At 45.4% G+C, this 26125-nt stretch overlaps 1 protein-coding gene across 2 annotated transcripts in view; it reads right to left on the reverse strand.

The window, feature by feature from the left end:
* PRKDC (protein kinase, DNA-activated, catalytic subunit) overlaps window positions 1-26125 on the reverse strand; it is a 2139921-nt gene that overhangs the window by 1436404 nt on the left and 677392 nt on the right. For both annotated transcript variants that reach the window (XM_069220133.1, XM_069220131.1), the window contains exons 34-36: window positions 17851-17983; window positions 15496-15654; window positions 14610-14813 (exon numbers count right to left, since the gene is read on the reverse strand). In XM_069220133.1, the coding sequence (XP_069076234.1) occupies window positions 14610-14813; window positions 15496-15654; window positions 17851-17983 (496 nt within the window). The remainder of the gene's footprint in view (window positions 1-14609; window positions 14814-15495; window positions 15655-17850; window positions 17984-26125) is intronic.

Genomic DNA, 26125 nt, shown 5'->3' on the forward strand with positions numbered 1-26125 from the left:
TATATCTAGGTGCAGATTTCTTACCTTTGAATTCTCCCCACGTGCCAGATTGGATCCAGAAGATTTTCGTGAGCAGTACCCCTGCACCTGTAGGTGGCGTCGATCAGAAGGCAGGACGGTCAGACCAAACCTAAAACCCATTGCTGAGCTCCAAAAGGCCTGGGAGCTAGCGTGTATATTATGCTTTCCAAAAATATGCCCACTAAAGCAACATAAACAAATAAGAATGGTCACAAAGGCATAGGAAGGAGGACATTGTAGACAAGTGCTCTATCTCCATAGAGACCAAACACTGCTGAGCAAGGTAGAGTACAAAGTGAAGAATACTGATAAGTGATCCTGAGATAGATAAAAACAAAACTTCACTTCACTCAGGGAACAAAAAGACAAATTTGACCCAGCATAGCCAGACTGGTGTCAGGGTTCTGGGAGCTAAAATAGTATCCACAAACGTCAATGGGAGACTGAAAATCTCTACTGAGCATAATCCCTAAGCTTGAAGGCAAGAAGTCTGACAACTGGGGTGAAGCACTCTATCATGTGTTTGGAGGACTGTAATGTGAAAACAGGAGTCCTGGAGGTCCAGGAACACAATCCAATCCTTGCATCTAAGGCTAATAGGACCTTATTCCGACAGTATCTGGAAATTTTCCTATCAAACAAACAGTGTTGGTCTTGAGTTTTATCTAAGAAGTTGAGTTACCAGGCTTCCAGGAAAAGAATGAGCCAACAAGAGTTCTAAAGAACAATACTGCCCTGTGTTATTGTGCGATCATGCCCATGGTGCTGGAGCAGAGAAACGTGTTTTCCCCACGTAACAAGGATTGTCTCTAGCAAAAGAGAACAAAAAAGGTTTAGGAGCCAATGAAGATAGCTGTAAGATTTGTGAGGATGTCAGACTTGGGTCAGCAGTTGCAACGTGAAATTCCAGAACTTCTACAGCTTAACGAACAGCCATAAATAAACAAATCCCTCTGATGGAGGGCCCAAGGGTTACGACATATGACATACCCCCCCTTCGGAGAGACAGCTAAGCCAGTAATTTTAAGATCCAGGTAAAGCAGAGTGTGAAATGAAGAAAGGAGGTTATCAGTGTCCACATTATACTCCTCAGTGCATTAGAACTCTAGTTTTTATCTAATCTAAGGAAAAGAGCTCTTCCCACATGTGCAAATCTCTGGGCTCTGAGCAGAGATTCAGCAAGAGATTGATCCTTTAACATCTACTCACTCAAAGATCTCCTACCATTTCAATGGTTGAAGTGTCTCACAGAGCGACACTGGAGACAATGTGGAATACAGTACTGCAGTGCAGAGGTCAGAAACTATGAAGAGGCAGACAGGAAGCATCTGGGATGGAGCTGCCAGGCCTGCCTAAGAGGTAGAAGATGCCCAGAAGGAGGTCCTGCAGCCATAAAACACATCCAACATGGCTGGTCAATAAGCCTGAGACAGATTAACGGGTTGGGCCTGGAAATCCGGGGTGAAACTGCTTCTAAATTGGAATCAGTGCTGAGAAAGAGGTCAGTAATGGAGAACAAGTGATCTCGAGAACTGAACAATTTCTTGGATGAGGAAGGAGAGGACTTGTGCATCCAATGATGCTTCTTCTGTTCTTGACAGGACTTCTTGAAGAGGTGCTCTCTATTAGGAGATATACCGAAGGGAGGGGAAAAGGGACTGTTTGAGGGTCCACTTAAAGTCCAAGGCTAGGAAAAAACTGGCCTTGTCCTCCCTAATGGCTTTCAAATGCACTGAACCAAGGGTTGAGGGATCATGATTCAGCATCAAGCAATACATACAGACATCATGAGGATTGGACATCTGTTTACAATAATGTAATTAGATTTTAAACACATCTTAGTAGACATCAGTTGATCTAGTCAGATACATAGCATGAAAATTTGAAGCATTCAGTACAAAAAGCTAAACAAAGGAAACTGCATCTGTAATGCGCTGAAAAACAAAAACTGATACTAGCATAAACTGGCAGTTGGTTGCAGTACCCTTCCACTTTTTGCCTGGCTTCTAGATGCAACTTGGATTGGAGTGCATGGGGATCCTGCTAACCAGATTCCTAGTGCCAGTGTTCTTTCCTTAAAAATTGCAAAGGTAGTTGTCAACACCCTTAACAGCCACTATAAGTCCCTAGTAAATGATACTTAGGTACCCAGGCCATGGGGTACTTAGGGTAGGCTCCTAAGGAAAGCAGCACTGATTGCACCACCCTCTACGGCCATGCATACAGATGCACCCAGCACTGCTAGTGCAATCCTAAAAGCCAAACTCGACATGGCACACTGCCTGTGTGCCCTGTCCACCATACACTGCATACACTATGGATAAGACACCCCTGTGGCAAGACTTCCAGCCCTAAGGCAGGGTGTACCGTAATATATGTGAGGGCATTGCTGCATGAACAATATGCCCCCACCTTACCAACAGTGAGTGAACAGAGCAGCCATTTTTTTTTAAAACCTGTGCTGGACACTGGTCAATAAGAGTTTCCCAGCTATGTGATGGCCACACTGAACCCTGGGTTGTCTGGTATCAAACAACTTGGAATGATAAGTACAAACTTGTACCAGTAATAGATTTATCCCTAAATGTACCCAGGGGTTACCTTAGAGGTGCCCCCTGCAAAAGCTAACTACCCTGGCATGGTTGCTGACTGGTTCTATCCAGACTGCCACCTCCAGACATCCAATCTACAAACCTTGGGGGAGAGATCTGTCTGTGGTTTGCAGAACAATGCTCCTCCCTCAAGAATGGCACTAGCCTTGCAGCGAGCTTCAAAGGGCTTACCGCCTTTGAAACTTGACCCACAACCCCTTTGTAAATACCAACTTTTGGCAGGAGCAAAGGCGGGAAACTACACAAACGGTAGCAGGAGTGGCCCCACCTGGCATTCACCACCCCTAAGATGTTGCCTGCGAGGTGGACACTCCATTTTATTTTCCTCCATCTTAGATGGAAGGAAAATAGCCAGTCAGGGATAAGAAAGTGACTCTTGCCACAGGAAGTTGCCACTGTAGGTGTCCCATTGGACACTACCAGGTTACCCCTAAAATGCCAACTAACTTCAGTATTTAGTGGGCAACCCTAGACCAGGTAATCAGATTCGACGGACAGAAGAAGACCAGCACAAAGAAGACTCAAGGCACGAGAACTGTGGACCTGCAGAACAAAGTAAAAAGGAGCCAAACCCTGCCTGCTGTACCCAGGACAAGACAATCACTGCTTAGGAGCTGCTGGACAACTGGAAAAACTCCAAAGAACCCCAGAGGACCCACAGGCTTCGAAAATCACCCAAGAACACCGTTCAGAGTGGAGGTACCACTCTACAACAAGAAGAAACCATCAAAACAGTGAGGGTCACTTCACTGAGCAGCTGCTAACTCCTGAACCCGAAGTCAGAGCTGGACCAGACGACACACCTACAACTGCAAGGACAAACCCTGCAAGTGTGCCAAGTTTGGTGGCACTGCGCCCTCCAGTCGTCAAACTGTATTAATACCCTGGGTATTGGTCAGTTAACGTCGGACAGCAAGAAAACCAGAACGGACCAGGAGGTAGCCCTAGTCGAGGGACTTCAGGAACACCCCGGACCTCCAGCCAGAGTGCCCCCGTTGTCCTGCAAACAACCCTCGAACCGATGTGCCTTCAGCTCCAAAGGGCATCTTTGCACACAGCTCCTTGCTCACCGATTCGTTCTGCACCCGGCCGCCCTGTGCCCTACAATGAAGAACCTGTTGTGCCCTAAGGGTCCCTCACCCCTTGTGAGCTCAACACTCAAAGGGGACCCCAAGGAACCATCTCTAGACTTATCTATGCAGTGCTTTTCCAAGTGGTCCCTCGAAGTGGCGAGGCACCAGATCCAGAGACCCTTCACTGCTGCTCCCGCCGGAACCGGGAGCCACCCGAACTTCTCCAGGTGGCATAGTGTGCCCACCGATGACCTCGACCAACATGGAAAAGAAGAACTTGGTAACCCAACTGTACAATTTTATATGTAGTTTTAAAGGTGACTTTCCATTGATTCCTATAGTGTGTAATTACGCACACAAACAAAAATGTTCTTAAACTTCAAAAATTGATTTCTCAAAAAGTAGTTAACGAATTTTGATAATCCTGGTCTTAAACATTACATACGAAACTGAATTATTTTTATAGGTTGGTATTGGGCTATTCCTTTGAGTGCGTGAGTTGCTTGTTTGATACTGTGAGTACAACAAATACATTTCACTATTCCAGGATTGGCCTAACTGCTCGACCAAGCTACCTTAAAAACTAGAGCATTGGGTGATCTAGGTTTTACCCCTGTAAACCAACTTCTGGTTGCCTGCACCTCCAGCACAGTGTGCCTAGCTTTGCACACTACATAGAGGGCCAGCCTTCTACAAGGATGTTCTGTATGAATGCCAATATTGTTACCCCTAGGGCAGGTTAAGCAGTGCAGTGTCACTGGGTAACTGGACCAGTAATGCAATGGGGAAAGTGAGAGATCTAAGGGAAGAAGTATGCATTAAAAGTAAAAAAACTTAGTAGAAGAACAAGATACCTATCTAGGGTTATTCATTTTTCTGGCAGATACCATCTTATTTAAATTGTCCCCAAGAGTTAAGACTGAAGCTGCAGTTTCACTAAAGCATCATTCCCATGAGTACCACAATGTCGCAATATAGAGTCGCTGGTGCAGATGATATAAACTCTACTTTTTTCTCCACTCTGCAGATGTGTAAAAAAAGAAAAAAAAGGTGCCTCTATGTGTGAAACAAAAAACATACATACACTTCCTCTGAAGAGATAAGGCAGGAGGGCAATGAGAAATCTTCAAGAAGATGCATTTAAAATGCCAAAAATAAATGACTTTCTTGCCAAATGGATGCTTCTTAAATTCATTACTACGACAACTCCCCCACAGCTATGGCCAAGATTGAAGAAGGTACTGAGAGACCGCATAGCAGAATTCAGACCAGAAATGGTAAAAAAGAATAGCTTAAAGTAACCTGCCCTCACATATTAGAGCCTTGGCAGTAATACTTAAAAAAGATATGTTAAAAAGAAAGTTCACCGGATACGTGGTCTGTACGTGTTAAGATAATGCTCCAGAGATGACTGGATCAGGAAAATCTTGAGCTGCACCTTTGCGCACAAGTAGGTGATGTCACACAAATCCACAACTAGAGTCGTCGTCCACCCCAAATATGACGTATGGGGTGCCCTTTATAGGAGACACCCAAGCGTGCCGACTTCAGTTTCTGTCTTTTTCCATGCCTGAAGCATGGAGCCAAGTCAGAGGGCTCTCGAACAGTGTGTAGATCTTAAAGGCGATCAGAGGACCTTTTTAGGTGGAAATGTTCAGTTCGCAGAACAAGGAAGAAGAGGGGGCCAGTAAGGAATCTGCAGCTGGCTAGTGTCTCTTCAAAATATGGTGCTACATAAGGTAAGTAACTTGGTCTTCTGATAGAGACTTCTATCTGCAGATTCCTTGCCCTAGAATAGATACAAAAGCAATACTTCCCAAGAGGTGGGCCTGCAAACTGTCTCAGACCAAAATGTCCTGAAGGACTGAACAGGCAAAGTACTCATGATGATAGACCTGATTGTTAAGGCAGTAGTGTTTGATAAACATGTGAAAGGATGCCTATGTAGCAGTCTGACAAAGGTCGAAGATAGGAACTCCACCAGCTAACCCAGTAGATGCAGCTTTGGCTCTGGTGGAACAAGCCAGGAAATCCTCAGGGGTTTGCTTTTTGGCCTATGTGTAGCAGATTTTAGTGCAGAGCACAATCTGGAGAAGGTTGGTTTCTGCACTGCTTCCCTTTCTTCATTTGAGTAAACCCTATGAAGAGCTCATTGTCCACCTGGTGCTCTGTGCTAAATCAATTTAGATTGACAGTGGTGATGGGTAAGGAGAAATGAAGTTGGCAGCATGATATTCTGGGCAACGTGGAAGTGTCATCACCTTCCGAAGAAAAGAGGCATGGATTCGGAGAAGTAGTTTGGCTGAGAAGAAGGTGTATGGAGGGTGCACAGAAAGAGCTTGCCGATCTTCCTAGCCGATGTAATGGCCACCAAATAGACTGTCTTTATTGTCAGAAGTCTTAGAGGGCAGTTATGCATGCATGATTCAAAGGGGGAACATATCAAATAAGCTAAAACTAAATTAAGATCCCATTACGGCATAACAAAAGGTTTGCGAGGAAACATGCTGAAGCCCTTTCAGAAAACATGTCTCAAAGGGTGGTAAACAGAGGGTTGGTTCAGCAACAGCAAAAAAGCAGAGACAGCCAACTGACACTCCTTAAGTGTGTCCAGAGCAAAGGAGAGCAGAAAACAACACTTTCAACAAGGATGCAGAGATGTTCTATTACGTTAAATTAAAGTTGCTTCTATCGCGCATAACTCACCCCAAAGGGGTATCTCAGTGTGGTAGCTTAGTAGCTATAAGATGGCAGAAAGCAACAATACCATTAAAACACAAAGGTTTTAAGTAATTTCCTAAATCTGAGATGATCACTGATGGAGAGAAGTTGGAACAGCATTCGAACATAAAGCGGTAACATGAGAGAAAGATCTTCCTCCTGTCCTAATCTTAGCGATTCTGGCAACAGTCAAGAATCATTTGTCACAAGAGCGCAAATTTCTGAACGTACAGCAGGGGACAAGTCTCTAAGATAAATAATGTGGTCCCATGCCAATGAGAACCTTGCATGTGATACAACAGATTTTGCAGGTAATCTTTTTAAAGACCGGAAGCAAATGAAGGGCATGAAGTAAAGGAGTAGTTGATGTCCTTGTTGGAGCATTATATATTAGGCCAGCTGCCTGTACTACCTGTAATTTGGTCAGCAAGGACTCATTTATGGTAACAAATAAGCCATTTCCATAATCCAGGTCATTCATGATCAATGCCTGGACCAGTGCCTTCCGGGAAGAAGGAATGAAGAAGGGGAAAACCCGTCTTAACGGGCAGAAGCAAAAACCTGTGGTTTTCTGAACATGCTCGACCATCGAGATGGATCGATCCAAGTAAACTCCTAGATTCTTTTCAACAGTTTTAGGGTTGTGGGGAATGCCAAGTTCCGGAGGCTACCATCTTGAGTTCCAGAGGTTAATTTCCTTTCCAAATACCATGATCTCTGATTTACTTGCGTTGAGCTGGAGACAGTTTATCATCATCCATTCCGCAATAGCCCTGAGGCCCAAGTCAAAAAGTTCCTTTAATTTAGACTGCTTACCGTCAAACAAAAGCAGCAATTGAGTATTATCTGTATTTAAATAGATTTCTAACCCATATTGTCCGACTAGCACCGCCAAAGGAGCCACGTAAATATTAAATAGTGTAGGGCTAAGACAAGAGCCCTAAGGCACTCCTTTGTCCAAATGTAGTGCGTGACTTAAAAGGGCCTAACATATTTGTTTGAGTTCTACTGGAGGGGAATTCCTCTAGCCACTGTAGTGGTAGCCTCCCAATGCCACACTCCCTCAAGTCTTGACAGAAGTCAGGAGTGTATCACTGTGTTGAAGGCCATCAACAGATCCAATAGTACTAAAATGATGGGGCTATTAGTGTCAAAGGAAGTCTGATATGGTCCTTCACAGTCACTAAAGTGGCCTTGGTACTATGGAAAGGGCGAAAACCCAACTGTGAAGGATCCAAAAGCTGATTAGTTTCTGGATATTCCATGAGCTGTTTATTTATTAGGCCTTTCAATAGCTTGCCCAATAGAGGAAGATGTGAAATCGAATGATAATTATTTAAATCTTCAGGTGGCTGATTGGCTTTCTTCAGGATTGGAATCACTTGTGCTGCTTTCCAAGCTGCAGGGATTTCTCCTTTTGTGATAGATAGATTAAAAAGAGAAATCACAGCTAGAGCTCATGTATTGGCTAAGGAAGTTGTAACCTTGGGTGACAGGGGCATCTATCTAAAGAAGATCGCAATATGGCTGAGGTAAGGACCAACTGGATTTGTTCTAGGGAAGGGGGAGAGAACTGCTCCAGACACGATGCACAAGCAGGTTTATTCTTCTTTAACTCTAAGGACTAAACTGCCAGTTCATCAGGATTAGTACATTTCTGATAAATTTTGTTATTTTTATTCTGAAACTGTGAAGCGAGAGTCACATAAGGCTTGAGAGGCCTGAATTTTTTTTAATACAGACTGATGGTTTGATAAAGGAATTGAGAACTTTATATAGCTGTTTCTGTGAATTACCAGCAGAGTTCATTTGTTTGGCTAAATATAATTATCAAGCTTTTTTTTTTATTTTTTTTATTACAGTGGTATTTACTCAAGCCTGAGCGAATTAACTCCTTGGTCTCTGTTTCTTTGTAGCAACGCCAGCGCCGCTCTAGTTTTTTACAGGAGGCTTTTTATTCTCGCAATGCAGAAGTAAACCAAGGTGAATGCCCATTGGTGTGGTCTAACAGAATCGGATTTCAAGGGGGCTAACTTATCAAAGGCTAGCATTAGAGTATTGTAGTATTAAACTAATCCTGTCTCAATATCAACCACATTTTCTAAATTTGGAGGATGGTAGAATTCTGCAAAAACTGAAGGTGAGATTTTGGTCCATTGTCTTACTACTCTGGTTTTTGTGTGCATGGTCCTACTTGGCTTATGAGAGAACTGAATTTGAAAGAAAATGGCTGCATGAACAGACCATTCGAATGAACGTGAGTTATTATAAATTAGGAGAGTGGAGTTGGAGAAAATCATGTCTAAACAGTAGGTTAAGATGTTTCTCAGAGCACTAAGCCACAAACCAGTCCCAAATGCAGGCGTATACGGTTTTTATCAATGAGCGGCTGGATTCCAGGATGACCTCAGACGTTGGAAGAAAGATCGAAGGCCCTCAACTACTGCCAGTCAATCTCAAAGCAAAAAAGTGGAGAGTGCGCAGGTTCGGGTGTAGGACCCTCTCCTGTTGCTGCGGCAGGAGATCGTCCTGGAAGGTCAGCTTGATCGACAGAGGGTCATGGCCAGGAGATTTAAAACCCATACTCTCCTTGCCCAATTTGGAGCCACTAGGATGTCTTCAGAGCCATTCGTTCTGATCTTTTTCAAAACACAGGAAAGGAGAGGTATTGGCAGGAAGTAATGTAAGAGTCCCTTATTCCAGTAGTTAGAATGCTTCTCCAAGTGAGATCCGCTTTGGAAACTCTAGCCTGCCGAAAGGCTGACATTGTGTGCTCTTGCAAGTGGCCAAGGTTCTTCCCAGTCCTGAAAGAGACCTTGAGCCATTTTTCTGGTGCAGATGTCATTTCTGGTCTGCGGGGCATCAACAGCTGAGTTTGTCTGCCCTAGCCTTTAGAGAGATTCTGCCAGGTGCTGCATGACCCAGAAGATTTCCTAACGTTCCAGCAATATCGCGAGGCCCAGTGTCTCCTGGCAAAGGATTCACACCTCCACACTGCCCTGCTTGTTGCAGTACTACATGGCGGTAGTGTTGTCCGTGAACACCTGGACCAGCTTTCCTTTGATGGATGACAGGAAAGCTTTCAATGCCAAGGGAATCGTCATCAGCTCCTTAAGACTGATTCAGAGGCACACCTCTGCCAGAGACCAGAGGCCTCTGACCTCCATCTTCCCAGATGGCGTCCCATCCCAGAAGCAATGCATCAGTCACCACTGTCAACTCTAGGTGGGAAAGGGAGAGGGTCAGTTAGCCACCATTGCAGATTTTTCACAGCCCCCTCCAAAATCTGGACCAGGCTGGAGAGATTTTACTGAAGCTGCATCCACTGGGACTTCAGATCCCACTGGAGAGCCCACATGCACCATAAATAGTACTTCATCAGGATGCAGGAGGCCATCAAACCCATCAATCTCAGATTCAATCTCATCACAATCCAGGAATGAGGCAAAAACATTGGGATCATAGGACAAATGTCCTGGACACTCTGTACCGAAGGACATGTGCAGATTTTACTGTGTCCAGAATGACTCTAAAAGTCAGGTATGACTTTGGGGTGTTGACAGTGACCACAATGAATGTAGTAGGTCTGTCGTAATCTGGAGGTGGGTGATGACTGCCTGCGGTGAGCCCACCATCAGCAGCCAGTGGTCCAGGTAGGGGGAAGACTGGAACCACTGACCTCCACAGAGATGTCCTGTAACCGCTGCCATCATTTTCATGAACATCCGAGAGCACTGGTGAGACCAAAGGGGAGCACAGCGAACAGAAATGCTCTTGGCCCGGAGGCGTGTCCAACTTCAAACAAAAATGGCCACTTCCTAAAGTGGCTACTGCCCTCCACCCATCCAATCCCCTAAAATCTGCTCCTCCAACTGTCTCCCACATATACAGCTAGGCCGATTCCTATGCTGGAGGCTGCGTGGAAACCACAGACACCCATATTGGTGCCTCAGGTCAAGGGACAACTGACATTGCTGTGTGAGGCCTGCTGCAGCGGGGGAGGCCGCAGCCTCATGTGACTGGCAGATCTGGGTAGCAATGTGCAGTGGGAGCAGGCGGCGCCGGGAGGAAACCGACGAGTGGTGGGGCAGGACAGTGGTCCCTATGAGGACCACTGAGGAAAGTGTCATGAATATGGCCTCTGATAACCCCATCTAGCTGCTGGCAACAAGGCTGTCCTTTCCAACGCACTGAGTGGTAGGCCTACAGGCCTTGAAAATGGATGCAGTTTCTGGTGTTCTGCTCATCTTGCTTCTGCTCATTTACCGCTCCCAATTGGCTACCCGCTGTAAGTCTTCTCTCACCACTATTTCCATGGCACACAGAGCGCAATGACACAAATAGTCTGTCGTACTAGAAAGCATGTACTGTGAATTAAACTTCCTATTGTGTACCTGATGTATCATATTAAAGGATTTGTGCTGAAAGTTCCGACGCAGGAATGAAGAACATGTTTCTATGGGCTATTGTTAAGAAAAGCTTCCTATTGGTTGGTCACCTCCAGAGTGTTGCTGTAGAGGAAGCAAGTGGTAGATTTCTCTTACCTTAAGAAGTGGATCTTTGTTAAGAAACTTTTAAATTTACAAAATTGTTTTTGATTTGCCAATGCGATCTAATCATGATCATACCATGCTGAATTTGCAGTTTTATTAATATGCATAAATTGTGTATAAAATCCCCTGGTTCAGAGGGATCAGGTGTGACTTTCCATTTTCCACCCAGACTCTGTCTGATTACTATGAGATTTTCTTTGGTACTAGGATGCTGTCAGTACTCTTCATCGGTTTGGCCTTTAGAATTTAGAGGGACTTTAATTAAATTACAAAAGTTTTTGTTATGATTTATGATTCTGTATTCAGAGTCCTCGTGATAAAATATTAAAGAATAATACATTATTTTATTAACAATTATGCATTTAACTTTTTAGACTTATTTTTGATCTAGATTTCGGTTCTTGAGTGGTCAGAGTCCTAATTATAGTTTTACTCTGCTAAGTTTGAGTTATTGATGGGGAGGGTAGTCTCTTACCACTAGATCAATGAGAAGAATCAAGGAGCTAAACTGCCTAAGGTAAAATGTGAGGTTCATGCAATAGTGGGGTTAAGGAAATTGTTGGGGTTGCTTTCACTCCAGTATTTTCCTCCCCCTCTTTTCTCCCTCCACAACTCAACTCCCATCAACATAATGATATCCCCTGTACTGTATTATTATAATACTGCAGAATTCAAAGGTTATGACCCTATGAATGGTTGGTATAGACATTTACACATGGATGAATATGTTAAACGAATGAGAAACAAGTTTGTAGGAAGCTGGCTCTGTATATACTATACCAAAATGAGGTATAGTGTGCACAGAGTCCATGTATCGTCCGAGGCTTCACAGCAGTTAGGCTTATCAGAGGGTAGTGTTATGCATTTGCTGTACACACACAGTCAAGACATGAGGCACACAATCAATGACTAACTCCAGTACAATGTTTTGTATCAAAACATATATATTGTTACTCTATTTCTAGAAGCAAAATGATCTTTGTTGCAGGTTAGTACAGTTTCAAGAATGTATCACTTTCAAGTATCAAATGCACTTTGTTTGGAATTCACAGTTAAAACAGTTTTTAGATAATCAATGACTTTCAATCGCAAAAGTAGACACTGTGGAAAAATCATTGAAGGCAATGCAGTCCTAGTGGAGGAAAAGTACCAACATAATTTACAGGGAAGTACTCAACTTACGGTCCCAGTGCACCACCAGTGACAAAGGGCCGCCGGGTACAGAGGTCAAAGTTGGTGTTAAGCGGCCAATGGACACCAATTTAGACTGGAGGCACTTAGAAGGAAACTGATTGCAGGTATATATCCACGACTTCAGGGCACACACCTGGGGGGTCAGCACTGGGGGCGGCAGCACAGGTCAGCACCACACACACACCCTCAGCAGTCCGGGGGTGGCCGGGTGCAGGGTGCAAACACAGCATCGGGCGCCCAATGCTTTTCAATCAGGACGTCCGGGTTCACAAAGAGGCTGCAGGCTTGGTCCAGTGAGTCTGCCGAAGAAGACCTATGGCTGGACAGATAAGTAGAGATCCCACTGGATGTCGATGGACAGTCGGTTGGGTTCCCCAAGGCCAGAGGGCTGTGGGTGCAGAAGTACCTTTAGGCGTAGGGAATCTTCACCAGAGCCGGTCACTGTTAGGGAGGGAGGGGTCCTCTGGATTTAAGCTGCAGGTGTTGTGTTGGGCAGGAGGGGTCAATGCAGGGTGGACTAGAGATTGGAATCGCCTGGGGACCTTCTCTGGACAGGTGGGCCAACTGGACTCGGGCCGTGGACGTGAGGTGCAGACTGGGCAGGATTCACAAACCCGGAGAGTTCTGGGGTCCCCGATGGAGGTTTCTTTGTGGAAAGGCTGCTGTCCACTGGAGTTCTTGGTCCTTAGGTAGGCAGGCAGGCCTCTGGGGGTTTGTAGAGGTTGCTGGTCCTGCTGACTGAGTCGTCTTTTTGCAGCAGCAGTCTTGAAGCTGCAGACAAGCCAGTGCGGCTGGGGTCAAATCAGATGTTGTCTGGGGTCTTCTCTGCAGGTGCAGCTCTTCAGTCCTTCATTTTCTTTAAGGTCTCCAGGAATCTGAAAAGCAAGGTTCAGGGGTGCTCTTAAATACTAGATTTACGGGCATTACAGAGGTCAGAGGGCTGTAGCCAATTGGCTACTGACCATGAGGGTAGCTACACCCTTCCTGTGCCCACTCCCTTTTGGGAGGGAGGCACATTCCTAACCCTACTTGCTATCTTCCTCCAAAGCAAGATGGAGGATTCTGCAGAGAGAGGTTCATCTTAACTCTGGGCACCCTAGGGATGGTCTCAGCTCGGGTGGATACTCCTCCCTTGTTTACTAACTTTTCCCACTGAACCTGCTTCCAAAAAGTGGGGCCTGGTCTGGGAGGCGGGCATTTCCACTGGCTGAAGTACCTTGGGTCCGCATATGGCAGGAGCCTTTGAGGCTCACCACCAAGTATTGCTGTTCCTGCAGGGGTGAGGTGTGAAGCACCTCCACCCAGAGCAGGCTTTGTCCCTGAGCCCTGAGACCACAAAGGCCCCACACCCCTATTGGGTCAGAAAATTGTCAGAGGTGGCAGGCTGGCACAGACTAGTCAACCCCACACCAGAAGGTTGGGGAATTTCAGGGCTGCCTCTCTAAGATGCCCTCCTGTGTGCTTTTTACTATAAATTCAACACTTGCATCAGTGTAGGTTTATTGAGCTGAGACGTTTGATACCAAACTTACCAGCATTCAGTGAAGCCATTATGGAGCTGTGGAGTTCATAATCACAAACTTCCAGCCCGTGTACTCATTATGGCCACTCTGCACTCACAATGTCTAAGAATGGACTTGAACACTGTAGGGGCATATTGCTCATGCAGCTATGCTCTCACCTGTGGTATAGTGCACCCTGCCTTAGGGCTGTAAGGCCTGCTAGAGGGGTGATTTACCTATATCACAGGCAGTGTTTGGTAAGCCTGGCACCCAGGGAGGGATGCCATGTCGACTTTGCCTTTTTCCCCCCACCAGCACAAACAATCTGCAGTGGCAGTGTGCATGTGTTTGTTGAGGGGTCCCTTCGGGTGGCATTATGTATGCTGCAGCCCTTAGGGACACACTCTGGCCACAGGCCCTTGGTACCACTGGTACCTTTTACAAGGGACTTATCGATGTGCCAGAGGTGTGCCAATTGTGGAAACAATGGTACAGCTTTAGGGAAAGAACACAGCTGCTTGTGTCTGGTTAGCAGGATCTCAGCACACACACAGTCAAGTTAGAGTCAAATATCAGGCAAAAAGTGTGTGTGTGTGTGGTGTGGTGTGGTGTGGTGTGGTGTGGTGTGTGTGTGTGTGTGTGTGTGTGTTTGTTTGTTTTGCAACAAGGGTCCAGTCCCCTACACAGTTAACTCAGGTTTTAATATTAGACAGAGAAAATAAAACAGAGACAATCTGTGAATGACTGAAAAATGCAGAAGGAAGGTTAATTGTGCAAGACTTGCAGAAGACGATCTGGAAATCTAAACCATGAAATTTGCATGTGCCCCCCATAATATTTGGCTGAAAAGTTGCTAAGATTTGTTACATCATAGGTCGATATGTCCTGTCGCCTCTGCTATAAATCACACCATTATTTTAGATAAATGCATACCATCTTTGCGTTGGCCATTGCCGATTTCATGAGCTGCAGGACCGCAGTGTCCAGGTTCTTCAGTAACTCTGTATTGATGGTTTCTGAGAACAAGCTGTAGAAGTACTCTCCGTGGGAGAAGCTTATCAGGTTCCTCTGTGAGGTTCCCGAGAGCGGCACTGATAAGATCACCGTATTCAGCAGGAGGCTCACCAGCTCCTCACACTGTGGAAATGGGGACACTCTTAAACATTGCACCAGACCCAAACCGCAAACGTGCAATGTAGGAAAAGGTGTATTTTGTATTAGACAGGTCGGGCAGCATAACCACTGCAGTTAAACTTAATTCAGCGCTCTGTAGTGCCACATTTGAACCTACATGCAAAATTGTTACCACCAAATATGATTAAAAGCAACTGATTTGAAAGTCAGTAAGAGCATCAATAAAATACATAATCTCTAAAGAATAAATAAATAAATCCGTTTTTTCCTCGTAATAAAACACTGCAGAACATTACACTTAAAAAGATCTGTCAAAAATTACACTGTAGGCCGGTGAACACCAATTATGGAAGGTCTACATCAACATAATTTGGTAATTAAATTTATAATTAAGATTTTTGCAATTCTACATTTATGTGAACTGATTGTGGAAAGTACTGTGATATATTTATTTGTACCGCAATCATTCTACTTTTATCACCATGTAGAAATATAAAGTTTCAGCCCGATCCATTAGCAACAAGCGATCGACCTACTGAAAATCTAGTTCTGGGAACAAAAGCAACTCCACAGTCGCAATCAAGCTTTTAACTGGTATCTGTAGAATGTGTATGGCTGGTTTGTAATCAAACAGGAGTTTCAATCTACCTTTCATAACATTTCTGAATGTATCAAGGATGCCCACCTGCCCTCCTAAGTCAAAGGCCAGCTGAAGCAGCCCCTCCGCTAGGCGCCTACTGCTTATGTCCAACGATGGAAGGGACTTCCTTTCGTCACCAGGTGCAATGCCTTTGTAAACAACTGAAAGAAGTTTCCAGCCAACAGTCAAACGGTGACCCGCCTCCTACAAGAAAAAATGCATATAAAATGCAAATTATTAGAGAATAGGATGGAAAAGGAACTTAACGTCATACAAGTACAACCTGAAAATCTGACATTTTACATTACAGAATTTAAAGCAAAAATAATTTGTTTCAAGACAGTGATAAAGCACCAATGCCTTTATTTTAACATGAGTGAAGGGAGGAATTAGTCCTTCTTTACCAATGTTTCACTCCCTGGTGTTCCCAAACTAGCCAATATACAAGTACATGGATCTACCCACTGCCTGATGTTAACTAAGGGTGGGTGATAATTTTCTTTCCGCCAGTGGAATTCATGAAATTTTGCCTACTCCATGATCCGCTTGGAGCACAGAGTTCTGGCGAAACTGCAAACCAAGGTGCATTTTATTCTTGTGCGCGGCTCGCCAGCGTAAAGTTGGCAAGCGTGAATTTGCACCCCCCACCTTTGATTTTTGGGTGCTACAACGTCCCCTCTCAAGATTTCTTAATTTTGGCTGGTTGCGGTAGGTCCAGACTGTTTATGTTGAGGAAGTTGCCACACAAGTAGTTAATGGTGGACAGGATGGTAGACAGGAGCAGCGCACCGAGTGGCGCGCTGCCTTGTGCCGTTTGGATGGATTTTACAGCACAGTAGCTCCTGGAGCAAAAAAAACAGCATGAGCAGTGCAACAAGTCTGAATTCCACCCAATGGCACAACTCCGCTGAATCTTGCAGAGTTTTTATGTAACTCCGCAAAATTCTGCAGAGTGAAACTCTGCAAGCTCATCCATCACCTAATTTTAACATGCTCTGAGAAAAAGGAAAGGGGGGGGGGGCATAAGGTCCTGCAACGCTGGAGCGGCAAAGCAATCTTGCCTCCCCCTCCCTGGTACTCAGGCAGTCTCCGAAGATTCCCCAGCTGGCCTGTCACACATGGGTGGCAGCCAGACCAGGTGGAGGAGTAGAGCAAGGTAGCTTCTGACACCTCCAGCAGTCAAACTCCCAAAGTATTCTTGGGGTCTGATTTAGGTCTTGGCAGAGGGAATACTCCATCACAAACGTAACGGATATCCCGTTTGCCTTATCACAACTTCCATAGGATATCATGGGATCGGTTATAAGGCGGACAGGATATCTGTCATGTTTGTGACAGAGGGTTCCCCTCCGCCAAGACCTAAATCAGGCCCTTTGGATTTAACATCTGCAGGACGTGAAATAATTTCATATTACATATGATCTGGGGGAATCCCTCCCACGACCATCCACCATTCTGCAACAGCAGGGCACCTCAGTAATTAGAACACCACCTGCGGCGCCAGAAGCGCAGGTTGGAGACGTAGATTATGAACATGTGGAGGCAGCGAATTCCTCACATAAAGGTGGTCTCTACTCTAACATCTACTGTCATAGAATGATAAAAACACAATAAAGGCAGATTAATACACAATAGGGATCAGGCTGCAGGTCAGCAAAGCTCCTCTAACAAATAATAATAAACTACACTTCTCTGGGTAGGTCATCCCTTCGTGGTATAACTATGTATAATAAAAAGTACAAGAAACAAAAAAAAAAAAACACAAAAAAGAAAAATCAGCATTTACTGTCTGCTCCAGGTATTTCCAATGGTATACAACTCTTTCAATTCATGATGGCTTTTAAGAGTCTAATTTCACCAACAACAAATCTTGAAATCAAGCCAATTGGTCCCCGGCCTATTCACAAACATTAGGACTACTTGCTACATTTGTCAAACCCCCAAACCTTAAACCTTTCTTGGTAAATACTGAAGACAGCAGACGTTCCACGGTTGCATTGTTAAAGGTGCTCATGGGAGGGTAGAGTCAAAGGGACATAACGTGAGGATGACGGATGACAGCTTATAGAATTAATTGCTCATAGTACTTTAAGTCAAGGGTCTCAAGGAACACGCCAGAAGATGTTTAACACGAGAATCACACGCATAGCTACTTTATTGCAAAATGTTGGTTTTTGACAGGATTAAAAATTATAACTGAGAAAAAACAGATAAGAGTCAGAATAAAAACCAGAACAGGTATCAGCATCCCGTTTCCTCAGACATAAACATAGTTGCTACGGCTAAATTCTTTAACAATAACCCCCAAAAAAGTATACAGACAAAAAATATTAATTAAAAAACCTTCTGAAATTAAAAAAAAGCAAGTGCAAAAGTGATATTTTCTCCTTGTATATTTACCTTGGATTGTAATGCGGAATCCAAAAGGCCAGCTTTGTAGAGTTGTTTGCAAGCAGACAAAATGGAGCTCAGTCTAGTATAGCTGAATCGAGCATCAGGGCTGTACAGGTCTATGGCACAAAGTTCTTCAATGCTGTCAAGATAAGAGAAAGCTTCGAACATACTACATCTCTTTTAATTCATAGACAAGTTATTCACAAAGCTAAATGTATACGAGATAGAAAACTTTACTCACCCAAACCAACGTAGTTTTCCAATACACCAACGATCTCAGGAGGTTAGCAGTCATCCAGAGGTGGTCTACGACTGACTATGGTGAGGTAGGGAAAAACTGTTATACCCGTACTGTTAAGTTTGTGGGGGCAACTACCACTATCAATTTAATGAACACCCGAGGGGTGCTAGTAAGGCCGAAGGAAAACATGGCAAATTGAACATACTCCTGAACCATGGCTGATATCTTGTGAGACTGCAGGATAAGCATAAGAAAATATGCATCCTGAAAGTCCTACGCAACCATCCAGTACCCAAATGCCGGGCAAGCATATCTTAGGTAAAATGTGCATTTTAAATTGGTCCTTCTGCAGGAAGGAATTCAGATTATGAAGATCTAAAATAGGACAAAGGCTCCACTTCATCTGTGGCTTGAGAAAATAGCAGAATTACCAAACCATCTCTAAATCCGTGGTTGCACACTCTAGATGGCCTCTCAGGCCATCGGAACCTGATCCTCTTGGAGCAAGATTGATAGGTGGTTCTCCAAAAGCTATTCTGATGTAGGAGGGCGAACAGGTGGATCAGAAAGGAATGGGAGGGTATAGCACACTGTTGCTAACAGTTAGCAGTATCCAGGCCAGCCCCAATTACATTTTGTGATGGATCCTGACTGTCTTGAATCGTTTGAGACTAAGAGTGCCAAACCCCTTCCAGGATTGCCTGCAAGATCTCGGTAGCTGTAGGAAAGTGACTCATTTGACATGGTCACTGCCCCGACCCCGCTTTTTGCCTGGCTTCTGGTGCAATTTCAACTGAAAGTGCACTGGGTCCCTGCCAAAAAGGTCCCCAGTGCCAGATCTCTTTTCCCAAAACTGCACAGTAGTTTTTCCCAATTGGCAAACGTCTAGGTACCACTGTAAGTCCCTAGTAAATGGTACCTCTGGTACCTAGGGCATGGGGTACTAAAGGAAGGCTCCTGAGGGCTGCAGCACAAATTATGCCACCCTCAAGGACCCTCTCACTAAATGCACACAGTGCTGCTTTCGCAGCCTGTGTCCTGTCCCCTTTACAATGCATGCAATATATGTAAGTCACCCCGTTAACCGGCCTTCCAGCCCTAAAGAAAGGGCATATTATGTTACATATGAGGACATACCTGTTTGAACAGATGTGCCCATGCTGTGTCTTTGCCAATCTCAAACACAGTAAGTGAACAGGAAAGCCATTTTTAAGTACATGTGCTAGACACTGGTCATTCCGAGTTCTCCAGCTAGATCATGGCTTCACTGACGATAGGGATGTTTGGTATCAAACATCTCGTATTAATAAACCCTCAATAAATTCAGTGCTGGATTTCATACACACACTTACAGGGCAACTTAGAGATGCACTCTAAAAACCTACCAACTCCTGGCGTGGGCATTGACTGGTCAAAACTAGTGCAGTCACCTTAGAGAGAGTTCTGGCCCCCTGAGGTGAGAGCCAATGCTCTCAAAGGCTCAGAACAAACCCTTGCTCTAGGCAGAGGTGTCACCGCCTCTCCCACGAAGGACAGACATTCCAGGACGAGGAGCTTAAAAGGCCTTGCTGTCTTTGAAATGCAACTCAGGCGTCTCCAAATAGTAAAGAAGGACGCCCCCCCGTTCCTCACCCCACTTTTGGGGGCAGGACTGGTGGGAGTTAGTTAAATTAGGAGGAGTGCCCACTTCATGCCAATCCCACCCCTAAGGTGGACAAGCTAAAGAGGTCACTACTTTTTAAATTCTTCCATCCTGTGTGAAAGGAATTAGGCCAATAGGGTTAGGGGGATGCACACTTCCCAAAGAAAGTTGTCATAATAAGGGTGCAGTTACCCAAAAGTTGAGTATCCCACTGTCTACCACCTGACACTAATACCCCTAAATTCCGTATTTAAGTGGCACCCCTGAACTATAGAACTTGATTCCTGTCCACGTATGAAGAGCCGGACACCACAGAAGTCGCACCAGCAGAGAAGTCTGAAGACACCAACTGACTTGGCCCCAGCCCTACCGGCCTGTCTGCAGCCCTCAAGGAATGTGCACACAAAAGACGACTTGTTCTGCAGCCCAGTTACCTCCAAAGCCTTAGGAGGACTGCCTGCCTTCGATAAAGACCAAGAACTCATGTGGACAGCAGGTCTGTTAAAAAATAAAAAACAAAAAAAAAAAAACACAACCCCAAAGAAGAAGCCTGCCTGAGGAAATGCAAAACTGCCTCTGGAACCACCTCTACACCCAACACCCGTGGCCTAAGTCCAAGTGGCCCACCGGTCTTGTGAAGGTTCCCCAGATCTTCTGAGCAAAAGTCCACCGTGGGCTGATCCCCTGCTAGACTCCACAGTGCGCCTGCAGTCTCAATCCGAAGACTCCTCCTGATAGTGACCTGCCCAGTAAGCTGTTTCCAATGCCAAAAGACACCCCTGCAACCGAAGCCCCTGGGCCTTGAGGAGCTGGACCATCGGTGTCTCTACAACCCCTGGCATCTCTTCTTACCTGGGCAGCTGTGGGCCATCCTCACCCAGAACTCCTGGCCAGAGCCTGCAGCTTGTTTCTGAAACTGATCTTCTTTATTGGATAATAATGGGCGCCTTGCGCTGTGTTGGCACTCTGCACCCGGCCGCCCCTGTGCCACTGACCGTGTAACTTTGGTGCTGCCTTGTGCCCCCTCCCCCTTGCATTTACCTCACCTCCTGGAGATCAACCCCTGACCCTTCGTTACTCACTTGGGAGCAGTGCTTCATCGGTTACCCCTGTCTCAATTGATAACATTGGGCGCCCAATGCTGTGTTGGCACTCTCACCCCAGCCGCTCCTGTGCCACTGAGGGTGTAACTCCTGGAGACTAACCTCTGACACTGGCTGCACTTAACTGTGAGCAGTCTATCTTCATTCATCCCCAGTCTCCATTGGTTAACATTGAGTACCCGACTCAGAATTTGACGTCTGCACCTACCCGCCACTGTGGGTCCCTCTTGGTGCTGATTTGACCCTTGCCTGGTTGACCTAAACTCCTGAAGACTGGATTTACGTACCTGCAAATATGCATTCTTGTTTTCCTCCCATAGGTTAACATAGAAGACTCTGAAAAATTGCACTGTCGATTTTTGAATCTGAAAAGTGTTTTTGATTTAAAAACGGCTTACCTTATAACTAAGTTCTTTGGTTCAAGGCACACATAAAAGCAACTGTTATTTTTCTAAATTAGATTCAGATTTATTCTTTGAGTGTGTGTCTCATGTACTGCCTCTGTGAGTACAACAAATGCTTAACAAGACTCCTTGATAAGCTTAACTGCTCACCCATACTACCACAAAAAGAACACTATACCCACTATTTCTGCCTCTGCAAGCCTTTAAGGATCCACTGGACTGTCTGCACAGTGCACTTCATTTTAATGCACTACATAGAGAGCCAGCTTTCTACACTAGCCATGTCCCAAATGATGAGAGTATTTGGATAATGTAGTATTTTAATTGCTTTCCATCATTTGGTGTATGACTGATTGTGTCTGTAGCTGACCACTTCTCAGAAGGACAATGTCAGAGTAGTAATCTGGTAGATGAGAAACTCAAATGAATTTTACAAGAATCTAGATATAGCCACAGTCCTGTGAAGTTTGCTTTTTGAAATATACTGGAGTGGTCCATCATGGCCTATGACACAATGCCAGCATGTCAAAATATTTGCTACAACAATGGCACCTGTCCATGACAAATTTCGATCTACCAAGTATACATTGGTTTAAAATGCAGATCCATGCATTGTGTTGCAATTGTTTTGAGCTCACTAGAAGTTGCTTGAATATCTGGAGGAAATGTACTATTAGATCCTTCTGAACTACTGGTTATTCAGACGAGATCTACATTAATAAAATGCAACTCAGAGTTCGTACTTGCTAAGTATAGATAATGTAGAAAACATAGGAGCAGGGGGTGCAATAATATCTTAGCTCCCAAAGATATCAATCACATTGTATATTTAGAGGGAGTTCCACCATTGCAAGCAAATGTTCAGAAATCCAAACGTCTTTCACTGTAGGATGGCAATTCATTGGATTAGGTCAACAGGATTTTACACAGTGATTAGAGATTACTTTTTTGGAAGAACAATTTGATCTATACTGATTTCACTAACCTGTCACTGGCCAGTGGAATGATAACTTTGGGCTTACATTTATTCACATGCATAATTTGAACAAGCAGGTACAAAATCTCCCCGAGAAAGGGATATAACAGATAACCCTGGCTCTGTTCTTAGTTCTAGGGCTGATGAGTTGTGAATTTCAAGAATAGGAAAAGGGGTAGCCCCAAAACTGGCAAATGTAATGGCTCCAGCAGTCAGTGCCCCGAAATGGGCCACTTGCAGTGCCAATATTACATGGGATGACAACATATAAATATGGCGACTCAGTAACACTGAATCTGTCAGTGGAGTAGGCTGAAAGACAATTAAGTAGAGATCGAATGCCCGCTTAGCCTAAAGTACAAGTGTCAGCCTGACTGGCAGTGATGAGGAAGCAACAAAGAGAATGTGGAGCAGCAGTGGTCTTGTACCATTAAATGAGAAAATCTGTACAGGTGGGAGTACATCAATCAGTGTGATGTCATATGACTACAGGACAAATGGATGGCACCCACTTTACAGGGCTTTATGCAGCAATTTTTTTAAGCCGCTAAAGCAGGGACAAATTCCAGAGTTTCTTGAGGCCTACTGGTCGACTCAAGAAAGGATGAATGCTAATGCCTTTTAGGGGACCGTGCAAAGGCTGTACAACTGTCACGTTTTTGGCAGAAAGTATGCTGGGAAATTATTGAGCTCCCGCCAGGGCAGATGATTTCAGGATCCTTTTGTTTTTGGATTGTAAAATATCAGCACAAAATGACTTCCAAAATTTAATGTGCTTCATCATCAGTAGGTGAATGAGAAATAACCACAGAAAAAAACAAAGCCTGTAGTTATAAATAACAGAATCAATCTCTGAAGAACAAGATATCTACCAGATAAGGTGTTACCAAAGGTAAGTAACTTGTTCATCTGATATAGACTTCTAGCCGCAGATTCCTTACCTTCTGAATACATACCGAAGCAGTGTCTCTCCATAGGTGGGTCTGAAAAGTTGATTTCAACTAGAACGTCCTGCAGGATCAAACAGGTGAAGTACCTATTGTGACGGGCATGACTGTCCAGGCAGTAGTGCTAAGCAAACATCTGCAGAGATGCCTATGCTGCTGCCTGACAGATGTCTAGAACAGGGACTACACAGGCTAACACAATGGCCTCAGCCTTGGCTCTGGTGGAACAAGTACGCAACCCCTTAGGAGGGTTGCTTCTTGGACAGTACGTAGCAGGTCTTGAGGCACAGCACTATCCATCATGAGATGGTCCGTTTCTCCACAGGATTCCCATTCTTAGCTCCTATGTACCTCCATGAAGAGTTGATTATCTACCTGGAACTCCTGACCTACGCAGATGAGCTGCAACCACCACCATCACCTTGCTGAACACCAAAGGGGAGCTGGTAAGGCCAAAAGGGAGCAAGGGAAACTGAAAGTGCTCTTGACCAACGGTAAACTACAGCTAATATCTGTGACAGGCAGGACAGGGGATGTAAAAAATATGCGTCCTGGAAGTCCAAAACTACGATCAAGTCTCCCCGGTTCAGGGCAGACACAATGTGGGCGCACATGAGCATTTTTAATCTCTCCTTTTTCAGAAAGAGTTGAGAAGGTGCAGGTCTAGGACGAAGGCCCCTATTCTTTTCCAGCATCACAAAGTAGCAGTAATAGCAACTATGAACTACTTCTGATGCTAGCACCCTTTGGATAGCTCCATTGGCCAAGAGAGTCAGCACTTCTACATGGAGCATGGGGTGGTGGTCCTCCAACAGCCCTTCGTAAATGGGTGGTAAAAAAGGGAATACAGTAACCCTTTGGATGATCTGTAAAACCCAGCAGCCTGATGTTACTGGCCTCCAATGATGCAGCTGATGGCGTATCCTGCCCCCACTGGATGCCCATGGTGGTTGGAGGGCAAACTAAAGGCATTTGGAGGTTGAGGCTGAAGGTGGTGGTGGAGTGGCCCAACCGCCAACTATCTATTCCCTTTGATATATTGAGCCCACGTCTCAGCCATGAAAAGGCTGGGAAGCCTGTTGACTGTGGTGACTAGGGGGGAATGAAACTGGTGGGAAACAGCTTCTATGGCCACGAAAAGGGCAAAAGGCAGACTGGGGTTGAAAAGGGACCATGTAGAAGCCCGGTACTTAAAATGCTCCGGTGTTGTCTGCTTTCTCTCCAAAAAGACTAGAGCCGCCATCAAAGGACATGTCCATAAGCAAGGCTTGGACATTTCCGGAAAAGGCAGTGGTTCTCAGTCAGGAGTTGCGCCGAAGGGCCACAGACAATGAAACTGCTCTGCCTAGCAAGTTGGTTGTGTCAAGTTCACATCATATGGTAAATTGTGCTGTGTTTCTCCTTTCAGCAATAGCTTGGGAGTGTATGGCTCAGGGGCTCCTCGCGACCATAGGCAGCACTTGCGTAACCTAATCCCAAATCGAATGGGAATATTGCCCCAAAAGGCACATGTTGTTCACTGACCGAAGTGCAAGGCTGGTGGAAGACAACATCCTCTCGCCAAAGGTATCCAGCCTTTTGGATTCCCTATCCAGTGGAGTGGTAGGAACGCTCCAGGGTGACCCTAGAGGTGGAAGGATGGATAACCAAGCTCTCTGGGATGGGGGGATGGGTATGTAAACTGGTGTCTCCAAGAGCCTGGCAATGGCGGCGGGCAATTGTCATATGCTTAGGAGCCCCTGTGCAAGGCGTGAATCAGACCCCAAGTAGGAAGTCAGCAAGTGGTTCATTAAAAGGGAATAAGGGTTTGGATGGAGTGACTTTTGGCTGAAGTACCTCTGTCAAGATATTCATCTTAACTGCCACTGAGGGCAACTAAAGGTCTGTAAGGAAATGCCTCCTTGGCATGGTTACCCCCTGACTTTTTGCCTTTGCTGATGCTAAGTTATGATTTGAAAGTGTGCTGGGACCCTGCTAACCAGGCCCCAGCACCAGTGTTCTTTCCCTAACCTGAACTTTTGTATCCACAATTGGCACAATCCTGGCACTCAGGTAAGTCCCTTGTAACTGGTACCTCTGGTACCAAGGGCCCTGATGCCAGGGAAGGTCTCTAAGGGCTGCAGCATGTCTTATGCCACCCTGGGGACCCCTCACTCAGTACATGCACACTGCCTCACAGCTTGTGTGTGCTGGTGGGGAGAAAATGACTAAGTCGACATGACACTCCCCTCTGGAAGCCATGCCAACCTCACACTGCCTGTGGCATAGGTAAGTCACCCCTCTAGCAGGCCTTACGGCCCTAAGGCAGGGTGCACTGTACCACAGGTGAGGGCATATGTGCATGTGCACTATGCCCCTACAGTGTCTAAGCAAAACCTTAGACATTATAAGTGCAGGGTAGCCATAAGAGTATATGGTCTGGGAGTGTGTCATACACGAACTCCACAGCACCATAATGGCTACACTGAAAACTGGTAAGTTTGGTATCAAACCTCTCAGCACAATAAATGCACACTGATGCCAGTGTGCAGTTTATTGTAACATACACCCAGAGGGCACCTTAGAGGTGCCCCCTGAATACCAACCCGACTTCCAGTGTAGGGTGACTAGTTTCTGCCAGCCTGCCACACACCAAAAATGTTGCTGTCCACATGGGGAGAGTGCCTTTGTCCCTCTGTGGCCAGGAACAAAGCCTGTACTCGGTGGAGGTGCTTCTCACCTCCCCGTGCAGGAACTGTAACACCTGGCAGTGAGCCTCAAAGGCTCACCCCTTTTGTTACAGCACCACAGGGCATCTCAGCTAGTGGAGATGCCCGCCCCTCCGTCCACTGCCCCCACTTTTGGCAGCAAGGCTGGAGGAGATAATTAGAAAAAACAAGGAGGAGCCACCCACCAGTCAGGACAGCCCCTAAGGTGTCCTGAGCTGAGGTGACTCCTGCTTTTAGAAATCCTCCATCTTGAGAGTGGA

Source organism: Pleurodeles waltl, chromosome 2_2, assembly GCF_031143425.1.
Source record: "Pleurodeles waltl isolate 20211129_DDA chromosome 2_2, aPleWal1.hap1.20221129, whole genome shotgun sequence".
Lineage (NCBI taxonomy): Eukaryota > Metazoa > Chordata > Amphibia > Caudata > Salamandridae > Pleurodeles > Pleurodeles waltl.